This window comes from Diabrotica virgifera, chromosome 4 (assembly GCF_917563875.1).
Source record: "Diabrotica virgifera virgifera chromosome 4, PGI_DIABVI_V3a".
Taxonomy (NCBI): Eukaryota; Metazoa; Arthropoda; class Insecta; order Coleoptera; family Chrysomelidae; genus Diabrotica; species Diabrotica virgifera.
Window position 1 is genome coordinate 38,342,846 of NC_065446.1, and position 22,935 is coordinate 38,365,780.

The window sequence follows — 22,935 nt, forward strand, 5'->3', positions numbered from 1 at the left end:
TAAATAACACAATAAAGTATTTAAAAAACAAGTTGAAAATAGTTGTTTTAAAGTCAATATCATAAAAAATTTCAATGTAAAACGAATAATATTTAAATTGTTTTTTTTTGTAGCCAATTTTACCACCCTAGTCTGTATGCAAGCTTCAATTTGCGTGGGCACGCTCCTAATCAAATTATCAACATTTTGTTGTGGTAGGTTGCCCATAATTCTTCAAGAACAGCTGCTTGTACTAGCCGTGTGGTGTTTAGTGGATTATCCCGGCGAGCTCTAATTTTTTAAGCGTATCTCACAAATACTCTATACTCTATAGGGTTAAGTTCGGGTGAGCAAGCAATCCACTCCAAACAACGAATATTTTCTGCTTCAAACGAAGTCTCTAGTCACTCTAATGGTATGTGGAGGTCCATTATCATGCATGAAAATTAAATTTTCTCCTGTTGCACCTTTCCACAGCCTAACTACTGGTTATCAACATACCTATGAGCAGTTAAAGTTGATTGGATGAAAATTAATAGTAGATTATACCACGAGTCAATAATGATGGCTATTATTCAAATATTTACATAAGGTATTAAGGTAGATGCTGTTGCTGTAGCTAGTTCTACAATTTCTGGTGGTGTACAATTAAAAGATTCTTCATTTTCGTCCATCTCAACACAAACTGTCAAATATACTATTCGTTTGACAGTGACACTTTTTGAGGTTGATTATTTTGTTTCCGTGGTGAATTTTGTGATTGTTGTGCCAGACATGCCCCGCTAACTCTAATAAAAAACATGTAATCGTATTTATTTTCCTTCCGTTTAGTCAGAGGCGCTGATGTCGGCATTGTGATTGGTGGAACATGACTTTTGACAAATCCTGCGCTATCTGTGAATCTGTAATCTGTGTTCGTGTTCGTTCGTTCGTTGTCGTTCACTTATTTTTAATGGTCGGTTATGTGATGTGTTTGGTGTTTGTGTTTAGTTTGTGTCACCATAAAAAGCTGATATTCAGTCGTGTTTTTTGATATTTTTGTTATTTCATAATCGAGTACCTTTTTAAAGGTAAGTTTTTCTGATTGTAGGTACTGTTTATCCAACAGTTTTAAAATACACATTTTATTTCGCGTTTTATTGTTGGGTCTAATGGCCGATCAGCTGTTGTGTGCAGCCGATAAATTCAACAAGTAAACATATATTTAATCGAAATTAAATACTCATATTTCTATGTAAAATGTCACATTATTGTATAAATAAATAATTAAGAAACAAAAGTTGTTTGTGTTTTACCTTTATTGTCCACTTGAATAAAATAATATTAAATATTGGAAGTACCGCATGGAGGCTATGGTGTACCTAGCGTGGAGGCTAGATAACGCTACCCTTCCTATCCAATCAACAGCAAGAACGTTTAAAATTTCACACCTATCATGTCGAAGCTACAGACCACTTATGTGGAGGCCAGATTTGTAGTATCCTTCCAATTTTCCAGGTGCTGAAATACGTGACATATTTTTTGAAGGGTAAGATCGCATTCTACCAAATCACACAACACTTTTTTCTATGGTGCCAGAGGGATTAATAGCTATTAATCCCGCATTATTAATCCCTAAGGGATTATTATATGGCATTATATTGCAAACACCACAAGTATAATACATATATTATGTATCAGTCGTAGATAAAGGAGTTTTTTACGGATCACAATGCCTCTCCAGAACATTACACTTTCCCTTTTATATATGTGAACAGATCTGACAGTTTTCATTCTTGCTTGTCTTCCTCGACCTCTAGGGCCAGTATTTTATGTCCCGATTAAACCCCGGTTAGCTAAACGAGGTTTAATCGGCGCAGAAAATACCGGCCCTAAGAATAACAGACTTCATAAATGCAATTATAATTATTACCTATGATTATAACAAAATAATAATTATAATTGCATTATTAAGTCTGTTATTCTTAGAGCCGGTATTTTAGACATAAAGTACCGGCCCCAAGTACATGATTTTGTGGGGCATCTGATTTTACACAAATCCTGGCTTTTTCTGGAAATATCACATTTTGTCAATTCCCAATGTTCCAGTTTTGGTGGTGAAGACACCAATTTAGGCGATCAATTTTGTGCTACCTGGATAAATCGGGATCCCATAACTGTCTACTGCTGTATACTTCTTGACATGAACTCTTCTTCTTATCATTTCAACTGAAACATTTACACCTGTAGCTTCCAAAAGCTGCATTTGGAGCTGCAGGTGAGAAATGGTTAGGTGGCTTTCCAGCTGATTGGACAATTAAACGATCGTGGCGAGCCGTTATTACTTTTTGGCGACTTTCCCTTGCTTTATTTTTGAGTTTTCCTAATTCCTGTTACCTAGCATAGGTTCTGAACAGAACGCCCTGTCTTACGCCTAGCTCTGCAGATACCTCTGAGAACGATACTTTTTCTTTCCCCGTTGTAAGTCCTATAACCAGACGTAAGGCATATTTTCGTTTTTGGACGCAAAAGTTAGTTAGTTTCAATTTGCACCTCAAGCTAATAATCCATACCGTACCGAGTTGTACTATCTGATTATCTCATCGATTTGTTTATTTTCAATAAAAACCATTTATTCTTCGCAACAATAACAACTTTTTTCAAAAGAAATGAAAATATTGCTTTGAAATACATGGTTATTCCATATAGGGCTGCACCTACATCGGATCCGTATTTCTCCAATCCGATCCGATATCGGCCGATGTCGAACTGCTTCTCTGCTGTAGCTTCTCCTATCAATCGCCCGATATCGGATCGGATCGGATAAATACGGATCCAATGTAAGTTCAGCCTAAGTTTGGTTATGTACATACATAGTATATACAATAATATAGGTATAATCATGATACTATAAATAATTTACTCTGTTGATGCCTATGTTGAAACTATGCCGGTTATTTACGTCTTAACACGATAAAAAGGCTAAACACATGGGTAAAACTATGGGTATAAAATCACTGGTATAACTAAATAGTGAAATATATAACTAAATAAATATAACTAAATAGTTTAATAAGTACACCCTCAGACGATACTGTAACACAGTAGTGTTAAATTCTTGAAATTTATAAAATTATATATTATAGTTCCGTGTATGCAGGCCCATTCATTACTATAGTGAGCGATATTCAATATTTCTGTAATATATGAGATATGCGATATACATAGTATGTTGCAAATATATGGAATTGATTCGTTATTTCGTAAAGCGAAAGATTTAACCGGCGAGTTAAGGCCATCGGTACCTAATTCGCAAATATTTTACGGCTATCCCTACTTTTTCTGTCTTTATACGGCAAATTACGTGTAGTAAAATTCTCACTGGTATGGATATGTAAACATTACTACATACTTGACAATGTCATCATTAACTTTAAAGAGATGGCTTTTGAATGTCCTTGGATAACTGTTACTTGTATAATTGCAAATAATTAATTCAGTTAAATAAAAATATGATGATTTTTTCACTAATTTTAAGTTCACGTCTTAAATCAATTATTTATCAAATACACTATCAATATTATTTAATCAACAACTCAAAATATTCCCGATGCCATGTCAAATATTTAAAATTGCCAATGTCTTCGATTTGGAAAATATCACCACGGACATGATGTCCATTTTTTTCAAATCCTGAAAAAACTAATAAATATTTTTTATATTTTTTAAACTAATAAAATTTAAACGAAGAAAGAAAGAATAAATTATTATCGAGGGCCGAAAGTCCCTTAGAATAAATAAAAAATTTCTTTTGAACGAGATATTTGAAATTAAAAATCACACTACATTTTCTCTTAGTTTTTCACCCCTGTAACTTATTAAAATAAGCATTACTGAAGTTTTCAGGGACTTCGGCCCTCAGTAAGAACGTATTCTTTCATTCTGCGTTTAAATTTTTCAAAAATACTTATTAGTTTTCTCAGGATTTGAAAAAATTAATCCTATTTAAATAGTATTAGAGCCGAAAGTATTAGACAGGGAGACACGTTATCTCCCAAACTCTTTACGGCAGTACTTGAACATGCTTTCAAACAATTGGAGTGGGACGCCAAAGGAATAAATGTCGACGGTGAAAGGCTCTCCCACCTACGATTGGCAGACGACATAGTTCTTATAACAGACAACTTAAAAGAGATTAGAACTATGCTTACTGAGTTAGATGCCGCCTGTAAAAAGTTGGTTTAAACATAAATTTTGGAAAGACACAATACATGACAAACCTGGTACCAAGCGAAAATCCAAAAGTCGACGTCAACGAAATAGCATTTGTCCATAAATATAAGTACTTATGGCATGAAATCCAAATTGCCTGGGACAATCAAACTGCCGAATTACAGAGAAGGACCACCTTAGCATGGACCGCATACCGCATATGGAGCTCTATCAGACATCTTCAAGAGCAACTTGTTAAATTATTTGAAAAAGAAGACGTTCAACCAATGTGTGCTTCCCGTCATGACACGGCGCCAAAACATTATCGCTAACCCAAGCCACAGCAGCGAAACTTAGAGTGGCCCAAAGAAGAATGGAACGGTCACTATATACTTGTACTGACTCTCAGAGACAGGGTCAGAAACAAAGAAATCAGAAGAAGGACAGGAGTCACAGATGTCACAGAGCGAGTGGCATGGATGAAGTGGAATTGGGCGGGCCATGTATAGCTAGAATGAAGGACGGGAGGTGGACCCAAAAAATTACAGCGTGGAGACCAAGAGAAGACAGAAGAAGTAGAGGTAGACCACCTACACGATGGACAGACGACGTCAAAAAGATTGCTCGGAATTGGATGCAGAAAGCCCAAGATCGACAAAACTGGAAGAAATTAGGGGAGGCCTATGTTCAACTTTGGATGCAGAAGGCTGGATGATGATGATGAGAGCCGAAACTACGTACCCATCCCCTTAAAGAAAAAATCCCGAAAAATGTCGAATTTCATTTTAAAACTAGTGATTTTGCTCGTCGCCATGCGACAGGGGATACAATAAATTGCCCTTTACGATCACTGTACTAAATTTTTTCTGAAACCCTCCATTTTTTCTGACACCCTCAATTTTTTCTCGCCCCTTCCAATTTTATCTGAAACCCTTCAATTTTTTCTAACTCTTATTTCTATTTTATAACTCGAGAAGGACTGGATTGATGGCTAAATTTGATTGTGAAATATTTGTAGAAGTCTAAGGAAGGAAGAAGATCTATACAATAAATCCCATCAGATATCAAATTTTATTAGTTGTATACAAAGTGTGTAAAAAATGTGCTCCTTGCTCAAGAATATCTCTATCTGGGTGTGATTACGTAATCGACGATTTTTTTAATGAGAATATAGGTCGTGTGCTAGCTCGTTTTGAAAGATTATTCAATTCTCTATTCAGTAATATAAACATTTACGTAATTATTTATACAGGGTGTCCAAAATATATATTTTTTAAATAAATTCAAAACAGATTTTACTGATGTCAGAAAACAGAAAAAATGTTTAATTCAAAAATAAACATTGCCTTTCGCTTAAATTCAATGTTCAATCTGTCTCTTGTCAGTTTGAACATTTAGTTTGAACGAAAAGCAATGTTTATTTATAAATAAACATTTTTCTTGCCAGCAGTAACATGTACATATATTCTTCTATATAGAGAATTATGAAATAACCTTTCAAATGAGCTAGCACATGACTCCTAATCTCATTAAAAAAATCGATTACGTCATCATGCCCAGACAGATGACGTCACTATTATTATATATATGCCAAAAAATCATAATTTAAAAATAAAAATCGACCTGTTTCACGATTTTTCCTGAAAGTTGCCGGCTTACGGAATAACGAGTTTATTCCATACATTTGCACCATAATGTATATTATAGCTCCCCGTGCATAACAAGCTTTATTGGATTTGTTGATCCAATGATATTTTTCCCAAAGTACAAGATATTTTCTAGAAAGATTTGACTTTTTTTTATCTGTGGCATTCTCCGGAGTGCAATAGTTTTTTTATAATATAAATTACATAATTAATCCTGTACATAGTTTGAGCTCGTCCGACTATGATTTTACGAATATGTTACTAACTTCATACAGAATTACTCAAAAGTCAAAATAAAAATCTTGTGTCATTTTCAGTGGTGTACAACTCGAACGCAGATTACGTCATAATAGTTCGTTGATTTGATTGGTTGATGATATGCTAGGTGCACGTGTGAATATTAAATAATTAATTGGTAATTTATTGGTACTGCTGGTGCTGGTAGTAGTACCTGTTCTGTTGTAATGTTGTTGCCAGTTGGTTCTCGGAGTTAAGTTTTTAAGTTTGTAAACGCACCGTTGGAACATCGCTCCTTAAAAATGGCAAAAGAATCTGCAAGCAAAAAAGGGAATGGTGCTGTCACTACATATCTCCTACTTTATAATGGAATACAAACTTTAGGGTATGTACGACTATTCTTTTATTAAAAATTAGGTACAATATCAAATTGTAAAAAAGTATAGATTCAATTTTTACAGAATCCCATATTGTAATAAGTATATTTATTTATTTCAATAAAATTGAAAGTCTGGTATTTATTTTTTTCTGGAGTTCTAATGATTTTTTTAAATAAAATAATATCCACAATTTTCAATATTATTGATGGTGCTGTTAGGTCAGATAACGGTATCAGGTTCTACATTCTACATAACAGAATACAAATTTCTCTTAAATAATTAAGGTTCCTTAAGAGGTCATTGTAATTAATTATCATCTATTTAACATTTTAAATTTCTTTTTCTCATTAACATTTTAAATCAAGATGCAATATAGTTTTATTCCTACACATTTTTGTGTTCTAGTAAGTTGGAATTCAAATCGGGAAATCAGTCTTTCCTACAATGTTTTTATTTTTAAAATTAATCATCATCCCTACTTGCTTCATTTTGTGTTCTATTTGGTTTTGCTATTCTTCTACTGTATACAAAATTTGTAGGTATGTTATTTAATGCTGAACTTTTGACCTATCTTATAAATATTTATAATTTGTAAACCATCTAATCTGATTGATTTTATTTCATTATTTGTATATTCTTGTGTTTGGATCTTTCCAATAATTTACAAGTTTTTCATAATTTTTTGAAAGTATTATACAGTATACAATTTTTGAGAGTTTCTGCAGTATATTCCAATAATTACTTTATTGTTGTCTAAATATTTATTAATAATAAATATAGTGTTGCATTAGGGAGTGTTCAAGTATTAGGTCTGGATCCCGCGTATGAAAAAAAAATCAGCAAGCTGAAAATTTGTTAATAGCTTAAGGGTATCTAGTCGGATAAACTTTAGTATATGGGAACACTGGAACAGGGGCAGTTTTAATTGTGGAACAGGTTAAAAATTTGGAACGGTCAGACCAAGAAAACGGCACATTTATTTTGTCCGACAGAACAGACTTAAACTCTCCGAACAGTGATTAAACTCTCGTGCAAAAATCAGGCTGCCATTTATCATCTGTCATAATTCCTGTCATTTGACATATTCTACATGTTCCACTCATTAAAACGCCCATTTGGTGATAAATAGCAGTCTGATTTTTGCATGAGAGTTTAATCTCTGTTCGGAGAGTTTAAGTCTGTTCTGTCAGACAAAATAAATGTGCCGTTTTCGTGGTCTGACCGTTCCAAATTTTTAACCTGTTCGACAATTAAAACTTCCCCTGTTCCAGTGTTTCCATATATCAAAGTTTATCCGACTAGACACCCTTAAGCTATTAACAAATTTTCAGCTTGCTATTAATAAACTTTTTTTTCATACGCGGGATCCAGACCTATATTACGTAACGCAATTTTTGAAGATTTTTGACCCCCCTCCCCCATGTAACGCACCATAACATTTTTCTGTACCCCCTCCCCCTGCCTAAACGTTACATAGGCAAGATACAAACGTTACAAGAATTCTTATGAGGAACCTCCAGGGAATGCTGCCACAGTCCCTAAAGGTTCGGTATAAAGAAATATAGTATTCAGGGTCTCAAAAAAATTGACCACTGGGAACTGCAAATTCAGTTGGAATGATGGAACTTTAAGTTTTAAGCTACTGTTTGCAGTTCCAAGCTGTTGAAGACTAGTAATCAAAAACAGTCAGAAATTGATGGAATATGTTGCAATTTAGTTACTCTTGGATTTACCTTATGTTTACTGTTCTTGTATCTTATGATAACAATAAACATATTAACATATCTATGCATAAATTTGTTCTTGTCTAATTTGAGGAGTTTTCAACATAATTTACACAAGTTATTGCATTTTATTACATATTGTACATAAGATAGTGCTTACATTTTTAAACTAGTAAGTATTACCAGTTAAATAATTTTTCAATTATAAAAATTGCCTTGTTTCTGTTTTTTTGGTCACTTATCATTTAACAAGGACAGTAATGTTGGTTAACAGAGGGGAAACTATCTTAAATAAAGAAGAACTACTGAGACATCTAGAAAAGTAGTAATTACATTAGATTATGGAATTTATATAATACACTCACCGGCAGAAAAAACCGCCACCCCAAAAAATGGGTCATTCTTAATGTCTTGTATTTCCTAAACCTGATGTCCGATTTAAGTAATATTTTTAATATGTTATAGCCTTATTCTTTAACAATATCGCTGTAATAATATCGTTGCTAGACAGGTACATTGTCATTGTATACAGGGTGTACGAATCAAACTGTGTTTTTTTCTCAAACTTTGGAACACCCTGTGGAATGTTCTAGCTTTTATAAAATACTGAAATTAAAACCCAACTATAGCTTCAGGTTTTCTTAACATTCTATTTTTTGATTCATTCGCTTATGTTGGATAATAAAAAAGTTAGGCACTTTAACAACTACCCCTGTTTTTCGTCAATATAGGGTGTTTTTAAATAAGTACGGCAAACTTTAAGGGGTAATTCTGCATAATAAAATAATGACAGTTTGCTTTATAAACGTATGCCCGCAAATGCTTTGTTTCCTAGATAGGGGATGTTGAAATTGTTCTTACAAACTGACGATTTATTTATTGCTCTAAAACGGTTTGTGATATGCAAATGAAATTTGGTAGATTTTAAGAGGTAATTATTGCGCATTTTTTGGCATACAATTAAGAATTTTATATTCACCATTGACATGCATACGGGATATATCTAAAATGTTTATACCCGTATGCACGCCAATGGTGAATATAAGATTCTTAATTGTATGCCAAAAAATGCGCAATAACTACCTCTTAAAATCTACCAAATTTTATTTGCATATCACAAACCGTTTTAGAGCAATAAATAAATCGTCAGTTTGTAAGAACAATTTCAACACCCCCTATCTCGGAAACGAAGCATTAACGGGCATACGTTTATAAAGCAAACTGTCATTATTTTATCATGCAGAATTACCTCTTAAAGTTTGCCGTACTTATTTAAAAACACCCTATATTGACGAAAAACAGGGGTAGTTGTTAAAGTGCCTAACTTTTTTATTATCCAACATAAACGAATAAAACAAATAACATAATGTTAAGAAAACCTGAGGCTATAGTTGGGTTTTAATTTCAGTATTTTATAAAAGCTAGATCATTCCACAAGGTGTACCAAAGTTTGAGAAAAAAACATAGTTTGATTCGTACACCCTGTATACAATGATAATGTGCCTGTCTAGCAACAATATTATTACAGCGATATTGTTAAAGAATAAGGTTATAACGCATTAAAAGAATTACTTAAATCGGACATCAGATTTAGGAAATACAAGACATTAAAAATGACCCATTTTTTGGGGTGGCGGTTTTTTGTGCCGGTGAGTGTATATGTTACAGTTCAAGTTGATTATCCAGTTGGAGTTGACTATTGCTAGTTCCAGTCAACTTAAATGGCTGGTTTTAGTAAAAGTTGATTATAAATATAAAATGAAGATTTTTATTCAACATGTACTAGTAAAAGTAGACTCAGACTAGAGAAAGTACATATTCTCTTCCCAATTTCATTTAGTTGATTCCCAAGAGTTGATTCACACAAACAACCGATTCTAGAAATTAAATGTTACTCGATATGTTCAAATTGTGAAAAGTAGATGAAACAGTCAAATCAAAGAGACGCACACTCATCAAAAAAGCAGCTGAGATTATATTTTCAAAAAAAACCTTGTTACCATATAGTAGTGTAAGGCATCCTGAGATTATACTCGTATAATCTACATTTACTGAATAGATCCAGGAATAGTCAACTTAAACTAGTAAGAGTTGATTCTGTTATTCCCGAGATCTACTTTTACTAACAAGGTTTAGGAAGTAACTGAAGTTTTTAACTTCAACTAGTAAAAGTTGAATTAAATTTTTCAAATCAACTCTTACTGCTTGTTTTAGTCGGAGTTGACTTGAACTAGGAACAGTCAACTCTAACTGAGAATCAACTTGAACTGTAACATATATATTTGTTTTAGTTAGCTTAAATGTGTCGACAGCTAATGCCATTGACATGGTACTGTTGATTTCGGAATCAGATTATAGTGTAATGCATAGTGTGTGTTGAGTAAATGTTTTGTTACTTTGAAAAGTAGACTTCATTGTCTTTACAAAGTGACGCTAATTATATCCGACCGCAGATATTTAAATGACACCAATTATTGCCAAATCGGCTATTTCACAAATCATAAATGTCAGTATACATAATATTTATGATTTGTCTTACTATCTCTTTGACTTGCATTGCCTAAGTGACTCCCACTAGGTCTTCTTTGGTTTTCCTCCCTTCAGTGCATTTCATCTATGCATATTTATCAGTGCATGGATTTCGTAGATGATGTACAAGGTGTATCAGATTTTAGTATTTTAATTTACCATCTGCCAACCTTGTTCAAAATTCCATGGAAACCCGTGCAGATTTCAGTTACCATGGTACAATGGATGAAGACGCAGCGTATTTACATGGTTGAGGCTATTTAAAGCCAATGATTCTTATAAATTTGCTCTTCGATGTTGTTGTGCATGGTACAAATTAGACGCCTGTGTGATGCATTATCCATGATGTTAGTGCAGGCATGGGTCCCCACCGTTAAGGTTAAGATAGACAAAGTGCCCTCATTTTCAGAATTCCCAGAAGTATTTTAATTCCTTATGTTCTATGTGATTAAAAAATAAGAATCAGCAATTTTAACCCTCCACCTTTTTTCCTTCTCCTCCACCATAAAAAACGTCATTTTTTGTGGTGGGTTAGGGGGAAGTGGGGTAAATCGTTAGATTTACTTTGAAAACATCGAAGTAATAAATCTTATTAACTCTATGAGAATCGTAAAAAAACTCAAAATTCGCGCAACGTTTTTATACAACAGCTTTACAGAAACTGACTTCATTTGCGGCAAAATGCAAAAATTGGATACGAAAGTTGCACTCTTCGCCTTTAGTCGGTGGTCTCCAATAATAGACGCCGCAGGATGCGTACACCGTCACGCACTAGGTCGCGTCTGTATGCTTAATACAATAATAAATAGGTAATCGTTGCGGGCTGTTATCGTATGACGAACGCATCATGAAACTGCTGTACATAACTTCACAGGGGTGGTCACCAATAGATGCCGTACGCTGCGTACACCGTCACGCACTAGGTCGCGTCTGTATGCTTTATACTATAGAATAAATAATGGATGTGGTCTCTGTTGAACGTCGACCGCTGCGTCAAATTATTGCTGTACGTGGCTCCAAATGTTGGACGCAGCGTCTTTTGTTATTTTGAGCATTGCAGCGTACAGCTGGTATGAGTTTTAACATGGCGAAATGTGTGATTGAATTCATAAAAGAGAAATTGACAGTTGTTAATTGAGTTGATCAAAAGTAGCAGGTCAATATATTATGCCAGCGATAAAAATTATAAAAACAATATTGAAAAACACAAATGCTGGGAAAAAACAAGTGAAATAAATAAATGTAAAAACAAAAGTATTTTAAAAATGTGTAATAGCTATTTGTATAACAAGGGAGGAAAGTGCTACTTTTCCTCCCGAGAATGAAGTTTACTGCCCGACGCGTAGCGGAGGTAATCATTCAAGGGAGGAAAAGGCACTTTACTCCCATGTTATACATATGGTTTTTCCACCTTCCTCAAATTAATAACAAGTCATTTTTTCATTTTTACTTAATTTATTTATGTAACTAATCAACAAAATTTATTAGAACTAAAACAAACAAGTAGGTCCAATATAACTGTCAACTGTCAAATATAAGTCAAATTATTAATGTAAACATTGTTAAATTAGAATAACAATTTACTGTTTTTTACCATTCTGCAAAATACAGAGTGTTTTTAAATAAACGTTAAAATGTATAGATACTTACGTAACAGAAAATATATATTGTACAGGGCGTCAATAAGTTATATTTCATGAATGAAATACCATGACGTCACTTTTACATTTCCTCCCTAGGGAGGAAAAGTACAACTTTGCTTCCTACAATCAGGTCCGGAAAAGTATACTTTCGGTAGAGGTAGGTGGAAATAGCTATTTGTATAACAAGGGAGGAAAGTGCTACTTTTCCTCCCGAGAATGAAGTTTACTGCCCGACGCGTAGCGGAGGGCAGTAATCATTCAAGGGAGGAAAAGGCACTTTACTCCCATGTTATACATATGGTTTTTCCACCTTCCTCAAATTAATAACAAGTCATTTTTCATTTTTACTTAATTTATTTATGTAACTAACCAACAAAATTTATTAAAATTAAAACTAACAAGTAGGTACAATATAACTGTCAACTGTCAAATATAAGTCAAATTATTAATGTAAACATTGTTAAATCAAAATAACAATTTACTGTTTTTTACCATTCTGCAAAATACTGGGTGTTTTATAAATAAACGTTAAAATGTATAGATACTTACGTAATAGAAAATAGATATTGTACAGGGCGTCAATAAGTTATATTTCATGAATGACGTCACTTTTACTTTTCCTCCCTATGGAGGAAAAATATTTTCCTCCCTAGGGAGGAAAAGTACAACTTTGCTCCCTACAATCAGGTCCGGAAAAGAATACTTTCGGTAGAGGTAGGTGGAAATAGTTATTTTCCTAACTCTTGCAGAAAGTCATTCTTTTCCGCACGCGACTGCAGTTTGCCGAACGACGCGAAGCGGGAGTTTTCTATCTTTCTATTCTTTTAACTATTTTCTATCTTGAAATGGTATTCCCATGCAACTACAATGAGTAGAAATTACGAATTTGAAAGCCTAAATAATTGCTGACAAAGCTATGGCGCGCTATTAATCTGTTCATGCAGCTTTGGATTTTCAAATGCAAATTTGGTGTGGAATTTTCTTACCGAATACCACGCGAAGTCAAATTAATATCCGGAAATTTTTTTTTGATCATGAATATTTTTAGAAAATTTCCCTCGTCTGCGACTCGGGAAATTTTCAAAATATTCATGATCTCAAAAAAATTTCCGGAAATAATTTGACCTCTAGTGGTATTACTAGTGAAAACACATACACAAATTAATTCTTTGACAAGGTTGTCAAAACCAAACTTTCATTATAATTAGTTAGCATGACGACGATCTTGGTTTCCATGACGATGATTCAAAACGACTGTTATTGCCTACCGATTTGACTTTCGAATATTATATCAAAATAATTGTATTTCATCGAATTGTCGCATTAATTTCATTAAAACAGGAACACAATAAGATATATTTGAAATAAATTAGTAAATAATATCTAAATATTAGTTTATTGCATGTATTATAATTACTTTAAGGCATTAACATATCTAAATTAACCCGCGTGCGGAGAAGTAAAAACCGCGTGCGGAAAAGTAACCTAAAATGCGTGCGCGAAAGTAGACATTTTTGCACGCTCGTAGAAAAAATATTTTTTCTACAAGCGTGCAAAAATGTCTACTTTCGCGCACGCGTTTTAGTTTAGAAAGTTTTACTTTTCCGCACGCATTTTACTTTTCCGCACTGCATTTAGATATTTTAATATGGCCTTAAAATAATTATAATACATGCAATAAACTAATATTTAGTTATTATTTACTATTGTATTTCAAATGTATCTTATTGTGTTCCTGTTTTAATGAAATTAACGCGACAATTCGATGAAATAAAATTATTTTGACATAATATTCGAAAGTCAAATCAGTAGACAATAACAGTGGTTTTGTATCGTCGTCATGGAAACCAAGATCGTCGTCATGCTAACCAATTATGCTGAAAGTTTGGTTTTGACAACCTTGTCAAAGAATTAATTTGTGTATGTATTTTCATATTAATTAAATTAATTGATTAAGATTTGGTCATTTTTTAAAGACTCGTAGAAAAAATATTGTTCCTAACTCTTGCAGAAAGTCTCTTTTCCGCACTCGACTATCGCGTGCGGAAAACTGCAGTCGCGTGCGGAAAAGTATGACTTTCTGCACTTGTTAGGAAAATAACTATTACACATTTTTAAAATACTTTTCTTTTTTCATTCATTCATTTTTCATAAGTGTGTACAAAACATATCAGTCTTTTCAAAAATAAGTGAAATAATTAATATGACAGGAGATTTTTAAAAATACTATATTTTTATCAACTAACTAAACAATAATACTGAATGAAGTGAAAAAGATAGTTTATGTTTCCTTTTTATTCAGAGGCGATGCACTATCTCCAGACAGCTGTTTCTGTTTCACGACGTCATCGGTGGAGCTGCATGCATGCCTCTGAAGCAAAACGAAACCAAACTGCCTTATTTATGAGGAATTTTAAAAATAGTTTATAATCCACTTTGGAACGCAATCAGCGACATCTCTTAAATAAAAGCGAAAAGTCCCGGATACAGAATTCACCATTATAATAAAAATTAAAATGGTAAATAATTATTTAAATCTGAAAACTTTTCTTGTTTGAACTTCTTTCTGGTACATCCTTAATCTGTGAGTTTTACAATTTATTGCGGCATTTTAAGTCGGGAAAACAAATTTAAAGATAACACTCGACTGATAACTACACAAATCGGATGTTGTCGGCGACCGACAAACGCTGTATGAAACGTCTGGCATGACGCTGTACGCAACCTACACTGCTCTTATTGGAGACCACAGCCTTACACTGGACGCGAGCTACGGCGTCTATTGATAATCATAGCCTATGTTTTTGAATACAACACTGTCAACAGTGCAAATATGTACAAAGGACAAGTTAGTGTTTAGTTATGTGTGTGTGCCTCAACTCAAAAGACATATGGTTCGGGAAAACTTTCTCCTCGAGACCTCAATGCATCCCCCGCATCCCTCTTGGTCCCATGGATGGACCAGGGCAAATCGCCTTTTAAGTCAGTGTGATCTGATGTGATCTCAACCAAGATTCGAGCAACAACCCCGTTGCCAGACTCTCTCAAAGACCTTGGAGCAACACCCCGTTGCTCGTAGTGCTCAAAGTGTGAGCAAGCAGTTACGCTGAAAAGTATTGTTCCTTAGTTTGAGCAGCAATCGAGCAGCTTTATTGTGCAGCAATCGAGTGTCAATAGTGCCCCTTTTTTGTGCGAACAAGTGTTCCAGTTTGCATCACCTGTGATAGCAATTATTTTGCTATTATCACCAACTGCAACGTTGCCGTTGCCGTACTTCCACAGCCAGGAATTTGCTACCAGCGGATGTGTTGATAGCCAGTATAGTGCGCACACACAGGCATTTCAAAAGACTCATACTAAGTAGTAAGTAATATAGTAGTATATTAGTAGTTTTGTTTTCTTTGAATGCTCATTTGTTTTGATTCTTTTTTATGTGTATTGTTTGTTTTGTTTGTTATTTCCCAGTTTTTGTGTTTCTGTACAATAAATTATTTAGTATCCTTCGTACAACCTCTTTTGCACCATAGTTATAGAAACCCTCTCACCTTTGATTACAGGTACAGGTAGATAACCTCACACTTAATTTAGAACCAGCATCTATAGTAACTATGAAAAAGGCGTTTGATATGGTCAATAGAAAAGGAATATGGCAAAGCCTGATAAACAAGGAAGTAGATGAAGAACTTGTAAGTGTAATAAAGAGTTTGTATGTCAACACAAAAATCCAGGTCAGGACAAGTAACTTAATCTCAGGCGAATTTTCGAACAACGACGGGGTTATGATAAGGTGGAGTGCTGAGCCCACTGTTATTTATTTCTGTTATGGATGAAGTTATTAAAAAGTGTTGGAAAAAAAACAAAAAAATGCGCTGTAGGGTATAGAAATTTGCAGCAAATAAAAATTGAAGCCTGTGCATTTGCTGATGACATTGTATTAGTTGCAAGAACTGAAAAGGCTCTCGTAGATAACATAAGAATCTGGGCCGAAGAACTAAAAAACTACAACTTAATAATAAATATGGAGAAAACTAAAGTAATGATAATAGCCAACAAAGAAGCAACTGTAAATATTGAAATCGAAGGGCAAAAAATCGAACAAGTAGACCTCTTTAAATATTTGGGAATAATGTTAAACAACAAAGGTACACAAGAAGATGAAATTGGAAACAGAATAAAATTGGCAACGAGAACTTATTATTCACTGTATAAAAATTTCCTAGACAAAAAAGAAATATCGAGAAAAACCAAAATAACAGTATATAAAACCGTAAATATGCCAATTACAATATATGGGGCAGAAAACTGGGTACTCAATGACAGACAAATAAAAGATTACAAGCTACAGAAATGAGATACTTAAGAAAAGTGGTGGGAGCAAGAAGATTAGACAAAAGAAGAAACGAAGATATAAGACATGAATTACAGGTAAAATCGCTCAACGAAAAAGTTGAAGAAAAGAAGTTAAAATGGACTGGACACATGATAAGAATGAGTGGCGACAGACAAGTGAAAATGACATGGGAGGCCAAAGCAGTGGGTAAAAGCACGAGGGGCAGACCAAGGAAAAGCTGGAACACTAGTGTAAACGAAATACTTAAGAAAAGAGGAACATCGTGGCAAGAAGCAAAAGTTTTAGCAGCAGATAGGAAGAAGTGACGTAAATTTGCAGAGTATTATATAGAGGAATCCTCGACACCTAATGGTAAAAGAGGCAATCGATTATGTATGTATGTATCTATAGTAACTACAGTCTCTCTCTTTGTCTAGGACGTCCTATATGAACGTCCCATTGTCATGTTGTGATAGTATTATCTCAACAGTATTGACTACGTGAAGGTTGCCGGTGACCGACAAACGTTGTATGCAACGTCTGCCTTGACGTTTTACGCAACCTACAGTTTTATTGGAGACCACAGCCTTAGAATCCATTTTTATTTTTGTTGTTGTTATAGGACACTCTCATCGAAAGATACCGAATTTTTACCGTCGTGGTCGAAATGATACAAATTTTATTTAAAACATTTATTTTTGCGCACGTGACTGACATTTAAAATCGGGGGAAACTTTTTGCATCTTTTTTGGGGACCCAAAATTGAAATTCTCAGCAAAATTCAGCTTGTTCATATGCTTTTTAGAGGTCAAATCTCGGACCAGTGGAGTAATAGTCCGTTATCACTTTTGTAGATCAGTTATTTACGATACTAAATGAACTGTTATCAAGATTTTAATTAAATTTCAATATTTTATTGATTAAGCTAGTTTTATATTAATTTTTCAAAAATTTTTTCATAATTTGTTACCCAAATATTGATTATAACTGTTAGAAAACTCAATTGCTCGCCAAACAAATTCCCTCAAATGTCAAATCAAATACGTTTGATTTTCTTTCACTATTTTTTGCTAACATTGCCCCGCGCAATAATTTGTATTTTTTAAATATCACTGAGCATAGTACATGCACTGAGTATTACATTTTTATAGGTACCTACCAGCAGGGACGGTTTCTCCATTGGTTCACTTGTGTAGTGAACACCCAATCAAATTTCAGTAAAATAATTTTTTTAAAATCTTATTAATACTATAGTATCATTAAAATATATTTTTGAAATCTCATAGAATCATTAAAATATAACTTATTTATGAATCATATTTATTTGCTCTACGCCGCTGGATGCACGTGCAAGTGCAGATACTTATGCTCTGGTGCAGAATTAAAATTGAACCAGCCGGTGCTAACCTACGCCTGTAGTTAGAAAGAGAAATCTTAAAATCGGTGAAATAGCATTTCGCCTATCTAAAACAGTGAGGATTTGTGCAGTGCACCCAGAGACCAGTGCGTTTCGGTTCACAGTTTGGTACAATATTTTCTGTTGGTGTTATCTTCATACTTTAATGCTCGTGTTATCGATGTTTTTGCAAAACACAAAAATCGAAGAATGGATTTTTTGTATAAATAAAATAGTCCGTTCTTTAACGGTAAAATATTGCAAAACCTCTAAATTTTAAAGAACCGCTTGGATTTACATGAAATTTGGCATACACATAGCTAACAAGTCACAGAAAAAAGTGATATTGTGCCGATATGTGCTTTTGCCCTGGGGGTGGTATTCACCCCCTTTTGGGGCTGAAAAAATATTCGTCCAAAGTAAGTCAGGAAATGGATAAACTGACTAATTTTAAGTAACTTTTGTTCTATAGAGTATTTTCACTAAGTCAATACTTTTCGAATTATTTGTCAGTGAATATGTTCATTTTTTCAACAAAATAGCCACGCTTTTAGACGGTTTTTCGCAAATAACTCAAATAGTAAGTATTTTGTCGAAAAAACATTCTTAGCAAACATATAGCCTGTAAAAATTTTTAAAAAATGGTGTATATATCACGTCTCTATACCTAGTAGAAGCAGAGTTATAGCTAATGAAAAATAGGTTCATATTCGTCAAATTCCAAATGGAATACTTTAACGTGAAATAACCAAAAATGAAGCACATTTCGGGGAAAACTCATTACAACTTATTTAAAGTGTTTAAAAAAAGCTTCATTTTTGTTTTATAAAAAAAATTTCTAGCATCAAAAGTAAACAAGTTACGCTCAAAATAAAATTAGTCCCTTTTTGTTTTGGTAAAAAAATCGAGAAAATCACCCCCTAATTAGTATCTTAAATGAACTTAATCGTTACGACTTCACAAGTTTCTTGACTGGTGTATGTATTGTTTATATGATCTGTAAGTTTCATCGGTTCAAAGTCCTTATTATTGAAAGGGCGTAGTTAAAAGGGGTTGAACGAGTCACTGATCACGAATGTATGCAAATTTAGAAACACCAAATCTTAATCAATTTTTGTCTAACAGAAAAACAAAAAAATACATGATATTCAGAAAAGCAATGCTGACTTTTTTTGTTTTTCGAGATTTTTGGTATCTCTAACAATTTTTAAGTTATTTTGAAAAAAAGCATATTTTTCAAAATTAAAATTTTTAAAAATTTTACTTTGAAACCAAATTTTTTCAAAAATAAGCACTTTGAATCGATGAAACTTACAGATCATATAAACAAAAGATAAGTAAAATATTTTGTGGAGCGGTAACGATTAATTTCATTTAAGTTGCTAATTAGAGGGTGGTCTTCCCGATTTTTTTTTGCCAAAACAAAATGGACCAACTTTATTTTGAGCGTAACTTGCTTAAATTTAATTCTAGAACCTTTTTGTAAAAACAAAAATAAAGTTTTTTTAAACACTTTAAAAAAGTTATAATGAGTTTTCCCCAAAAAGTGCTTAATTTTTTGGATATTTCACGTCGAAATATTCTATTTGAAATTTGGTGAATATGAATCTACTTTTCATTCGCTATAACTCTGGTTCTACGAGATCCAGAGACCTAATGCATTCACCATTTTTTTTTTACTTTTTTATAGGCTATATTTTTGCTAAGAACGTTTTTTTCGACAAAATACTTACTTTTTGAGTTATTTGCGAAAAACCGTCTAAAAATGTGGTTATTTTGTTGAAAAATGAACATATTCACTCGCAAATAACTCGAAAAGTGTTGACTTGGCGAAAAAGCACTATAGAACAAAAGTTACTTAAAATTAGTCAGTTTACCCATTTCCGGACTTATTTTGGACATATATTTTTTCACCCCCAGGATGGGGTGAAAGTCACCCCCAGGGCAAAACCACACATCGGCACAATATCACGTTTTTTCTTTGACATGTAAGCTATACGTATGCCAAATTTCATGTCAATCCAAGCGGTTCTTTAAAATTTAAAGCAAAAACCGTGAAAGAATGTACTAAAATGAATAAATTCAATAAATTGAATACAAAAATTACAGACATTTTTATATTATTTTTAAAAGTTTAAATTTTGTTTCTAATTCGCTTTAATTTATTAATGTATTGCATACGATAATAAAACGTATGTCATATTTCTTTTATGTTTTATTTATATAGGAACAACAGTAATAAATAATATTTTTAGACAAAAACGGGCGAGGCCCTCAAAAATTTTTTGCCATTGCCACAATTGCCCACGGATCTTATCCACCATTTCTATAATTACATTCCTTAATTGAACACCCTTTTTAAATTACCACAAGCCGCCACTGCCTACCAGTTTGTTTAAATATAGTTGACCCCACTAAAAACATTCAATTTTAAAACTACTTATTACGTATTTTATTATGTTTGGTTATTAGTTTACAGTTTGGAGATAATTACTCAGTACAAAGTTGCACTAACGTTAAAGTTATTTTTTACAATTTATATTATGATAGTAATTTTTGCAATATTATTATCGTATTGAAAACCGATTCATTAAACCAGTGGCGGCCCGTGAGGTAGTGCCATAGAGCCATGGCACTACCTTGCTAACTATGCAGAAACATATTTTTTATCTTAAAAACATTTTAATGCCTGTTTATTTTTTTTGTGAATATTTCTCTTTATTTTTATAAATTATATCAAATCTGGCAACTGTGTAGCGCAATGCAAATCTACCGACTCTGGCCACCCACAGCTGACCGGATAAAGGATGAAAATCATAAAAATCCCAGTGCCGAACGGCATAGTGGCTCGTGAGAAAAGAGAAAGATTGTATGAGCATCCTGTGTAAGTGACAGAGAGAGAGCGGTATTGCACTTTTAACATACGTTTAAATTGGAGTCTCCGTGCCAGGCTCGAAATCTCGAAAAGGAAGTTAGTGGATCTTAAGATACAATGTTTTAGATCTACATATTTCTAGTTTCTTTACGCGTTCGCTTGACGCTGTTGTGTTTATTGTCTACTACTGTATTGTATATTTGTGTTTATTCTCTACTATATTTTTTAATTTGTAATTATTAGTTAGTGCGTTGTGATCGTGGGTGTCGTAGGTATAAAAATAATATTTTGATTATTTTCTACGTTTAATTTATTTATTGACAATGAATCAAATTAGTATATTAAAAAACTCTTTTGGTGGTTTTTGGTAAAAAACTACAAATTAAAGAACTCGGTCGGCCTTTACCCGATTTAAAAATTGAAAAACAAAGTGGAAATGGACAAAAACTTCGCTGTCGTAAGTTTAATAAAATTATTTATGATAAAAATAGCTGGTTGTGTGGTTGCGAACAAACTAATAAACTCTTCTGTTTTGTATGCGTTTTGTTTGGAGGTGACGAGACTTGGTCAAACAAAGGCACCGATGATCTTGTACATATATGGGAGAAATTGAAATCCCATGAAAAATCTAAAGTGCACATGAATAACGTTTTTAGCTTTTCAATGCTTGGTAAGTTAAATATAAAAACCCAATTAAATTCAGCTTATCGTGATACTCTAATTAAACATAATGAACAGGTAGATAAGAATCGATATTTTTTTTTTATTTATATTTTATATCCTTTTTGACCATATCGTAAAACCGCCACAAAAAATTTAGGCAGCTGCCCGGATTCTGGCACTACCTTCCTAAAGTTATACGAGCCGCCACTGTATTAAACTATATATATTTGAAAGTAATTGTCACCAATCTTTGGTGTTGAAAGTATCACGATATGTACATTATTACTCCAGGGTAATAAGCTAGAAATAGACCATGTTCGGGACACTCAAAGATCCAGGTAGCTGACTACTTTTTTAGTTATTGTAGACCTATGTAGGAAGAAAATCTACCTGTTTCCTGCCTAGAGTTCGAGTCCGTTTTTAATTATTAACAATTTAGTGCAAAAATCGCAATTTTTTCGATTTTTTGCATCCCATTCAAAAGCTAAATAGTTGACATAAAATTACAAAATTTAATTTTTTAGAACATTAAAAAACCTTCAAAATGCCGATTTTTGAAAGTTAAAAAGTTAATAAGTTAAAAATAAGTGAAAATCGTTATTTGTTAATAACTTTTAATAAAACTACCTTAGAACTTTAGTGTTTCACCCAAAGTTGGGTATTGAGGTACTTAACAAACCCTCAAAATTTGAGACCGATCCATTAATTAGTTCAAGAGTTATTCTAATTGTTTTACCCAGAGACCTTTATTTTACAATAACATAAGACAGAAAATAATGAAGATAGGGCAATTCTGCGTATGCCAAATGAAAGTAGAAAAAGGATACCATCAAAATGTACTAAAAAACGATAAAAAAATTATCTAAATAGTCAAAAATCCTGATGCCAAATTTGTGAAATTTTGTAGTTTAAAAACATTCAGAATAACTTTAAAAATATTGTCCGTAGAAAAAGTCATTTTACATATTAGAAAAGCTGGTATTTTACACGAATTTTTAAAAATGTAGTTCAATTGGTGACTAGTCGTGGTAAGTGAAGGGGGAGCTGGGAGCCGACAAATGCATGAGTTCAAAAACTAAAAAAAGCAACTTAAAACTACTATCATTTTCTATATCTCGGGATCTACTGAATATATTTTGATCGTTCTTTTTTTAATTTGTATGTAATTTTTCTGTACATTACAAATATGCAATTTGTCTAGACATTTATTAATTAATAAACAGTCTAATTTGTTTAAACAATTTTTGAAAAAATAATTTTTTCCCAAAAATCCATGATTTTAATCATACTATCCCTATTAATCATAGAAAAAAGTTAAGGTATACTTTAATAAATAAATTAT

The 22,935-nt window shown here is 33.1% G+C and overlaps 1 protein-coding gene across 1 annotated transcript in view; it reads left to right on the top strand.

Annotated features, from left to right (window-relative positions):
- The first annotated feature begins 6,140 nt into the window (after positions 1-6,140).
- The window catches only part of LOC114324941 (very-long-chain (3R)-3-hydroxyacyl-CoA dehydratase hpo-8), a 113,837-nt gene continuing 97,042 nt past the window's right edge, over positions 6,141-22,935 (top strand). The window contains exon 1 of the mRNA XM_028272862.2: positions 6,141-6,438. Coding sequence (XP_028128663.1) covers positions 6,356-6,438 — 83 coding nt within the window. The 5' untranslated portion in view covers positions 6,141-6,355. The remainder of the gene's footprint in view (positions 6,439-22,935) is intronic.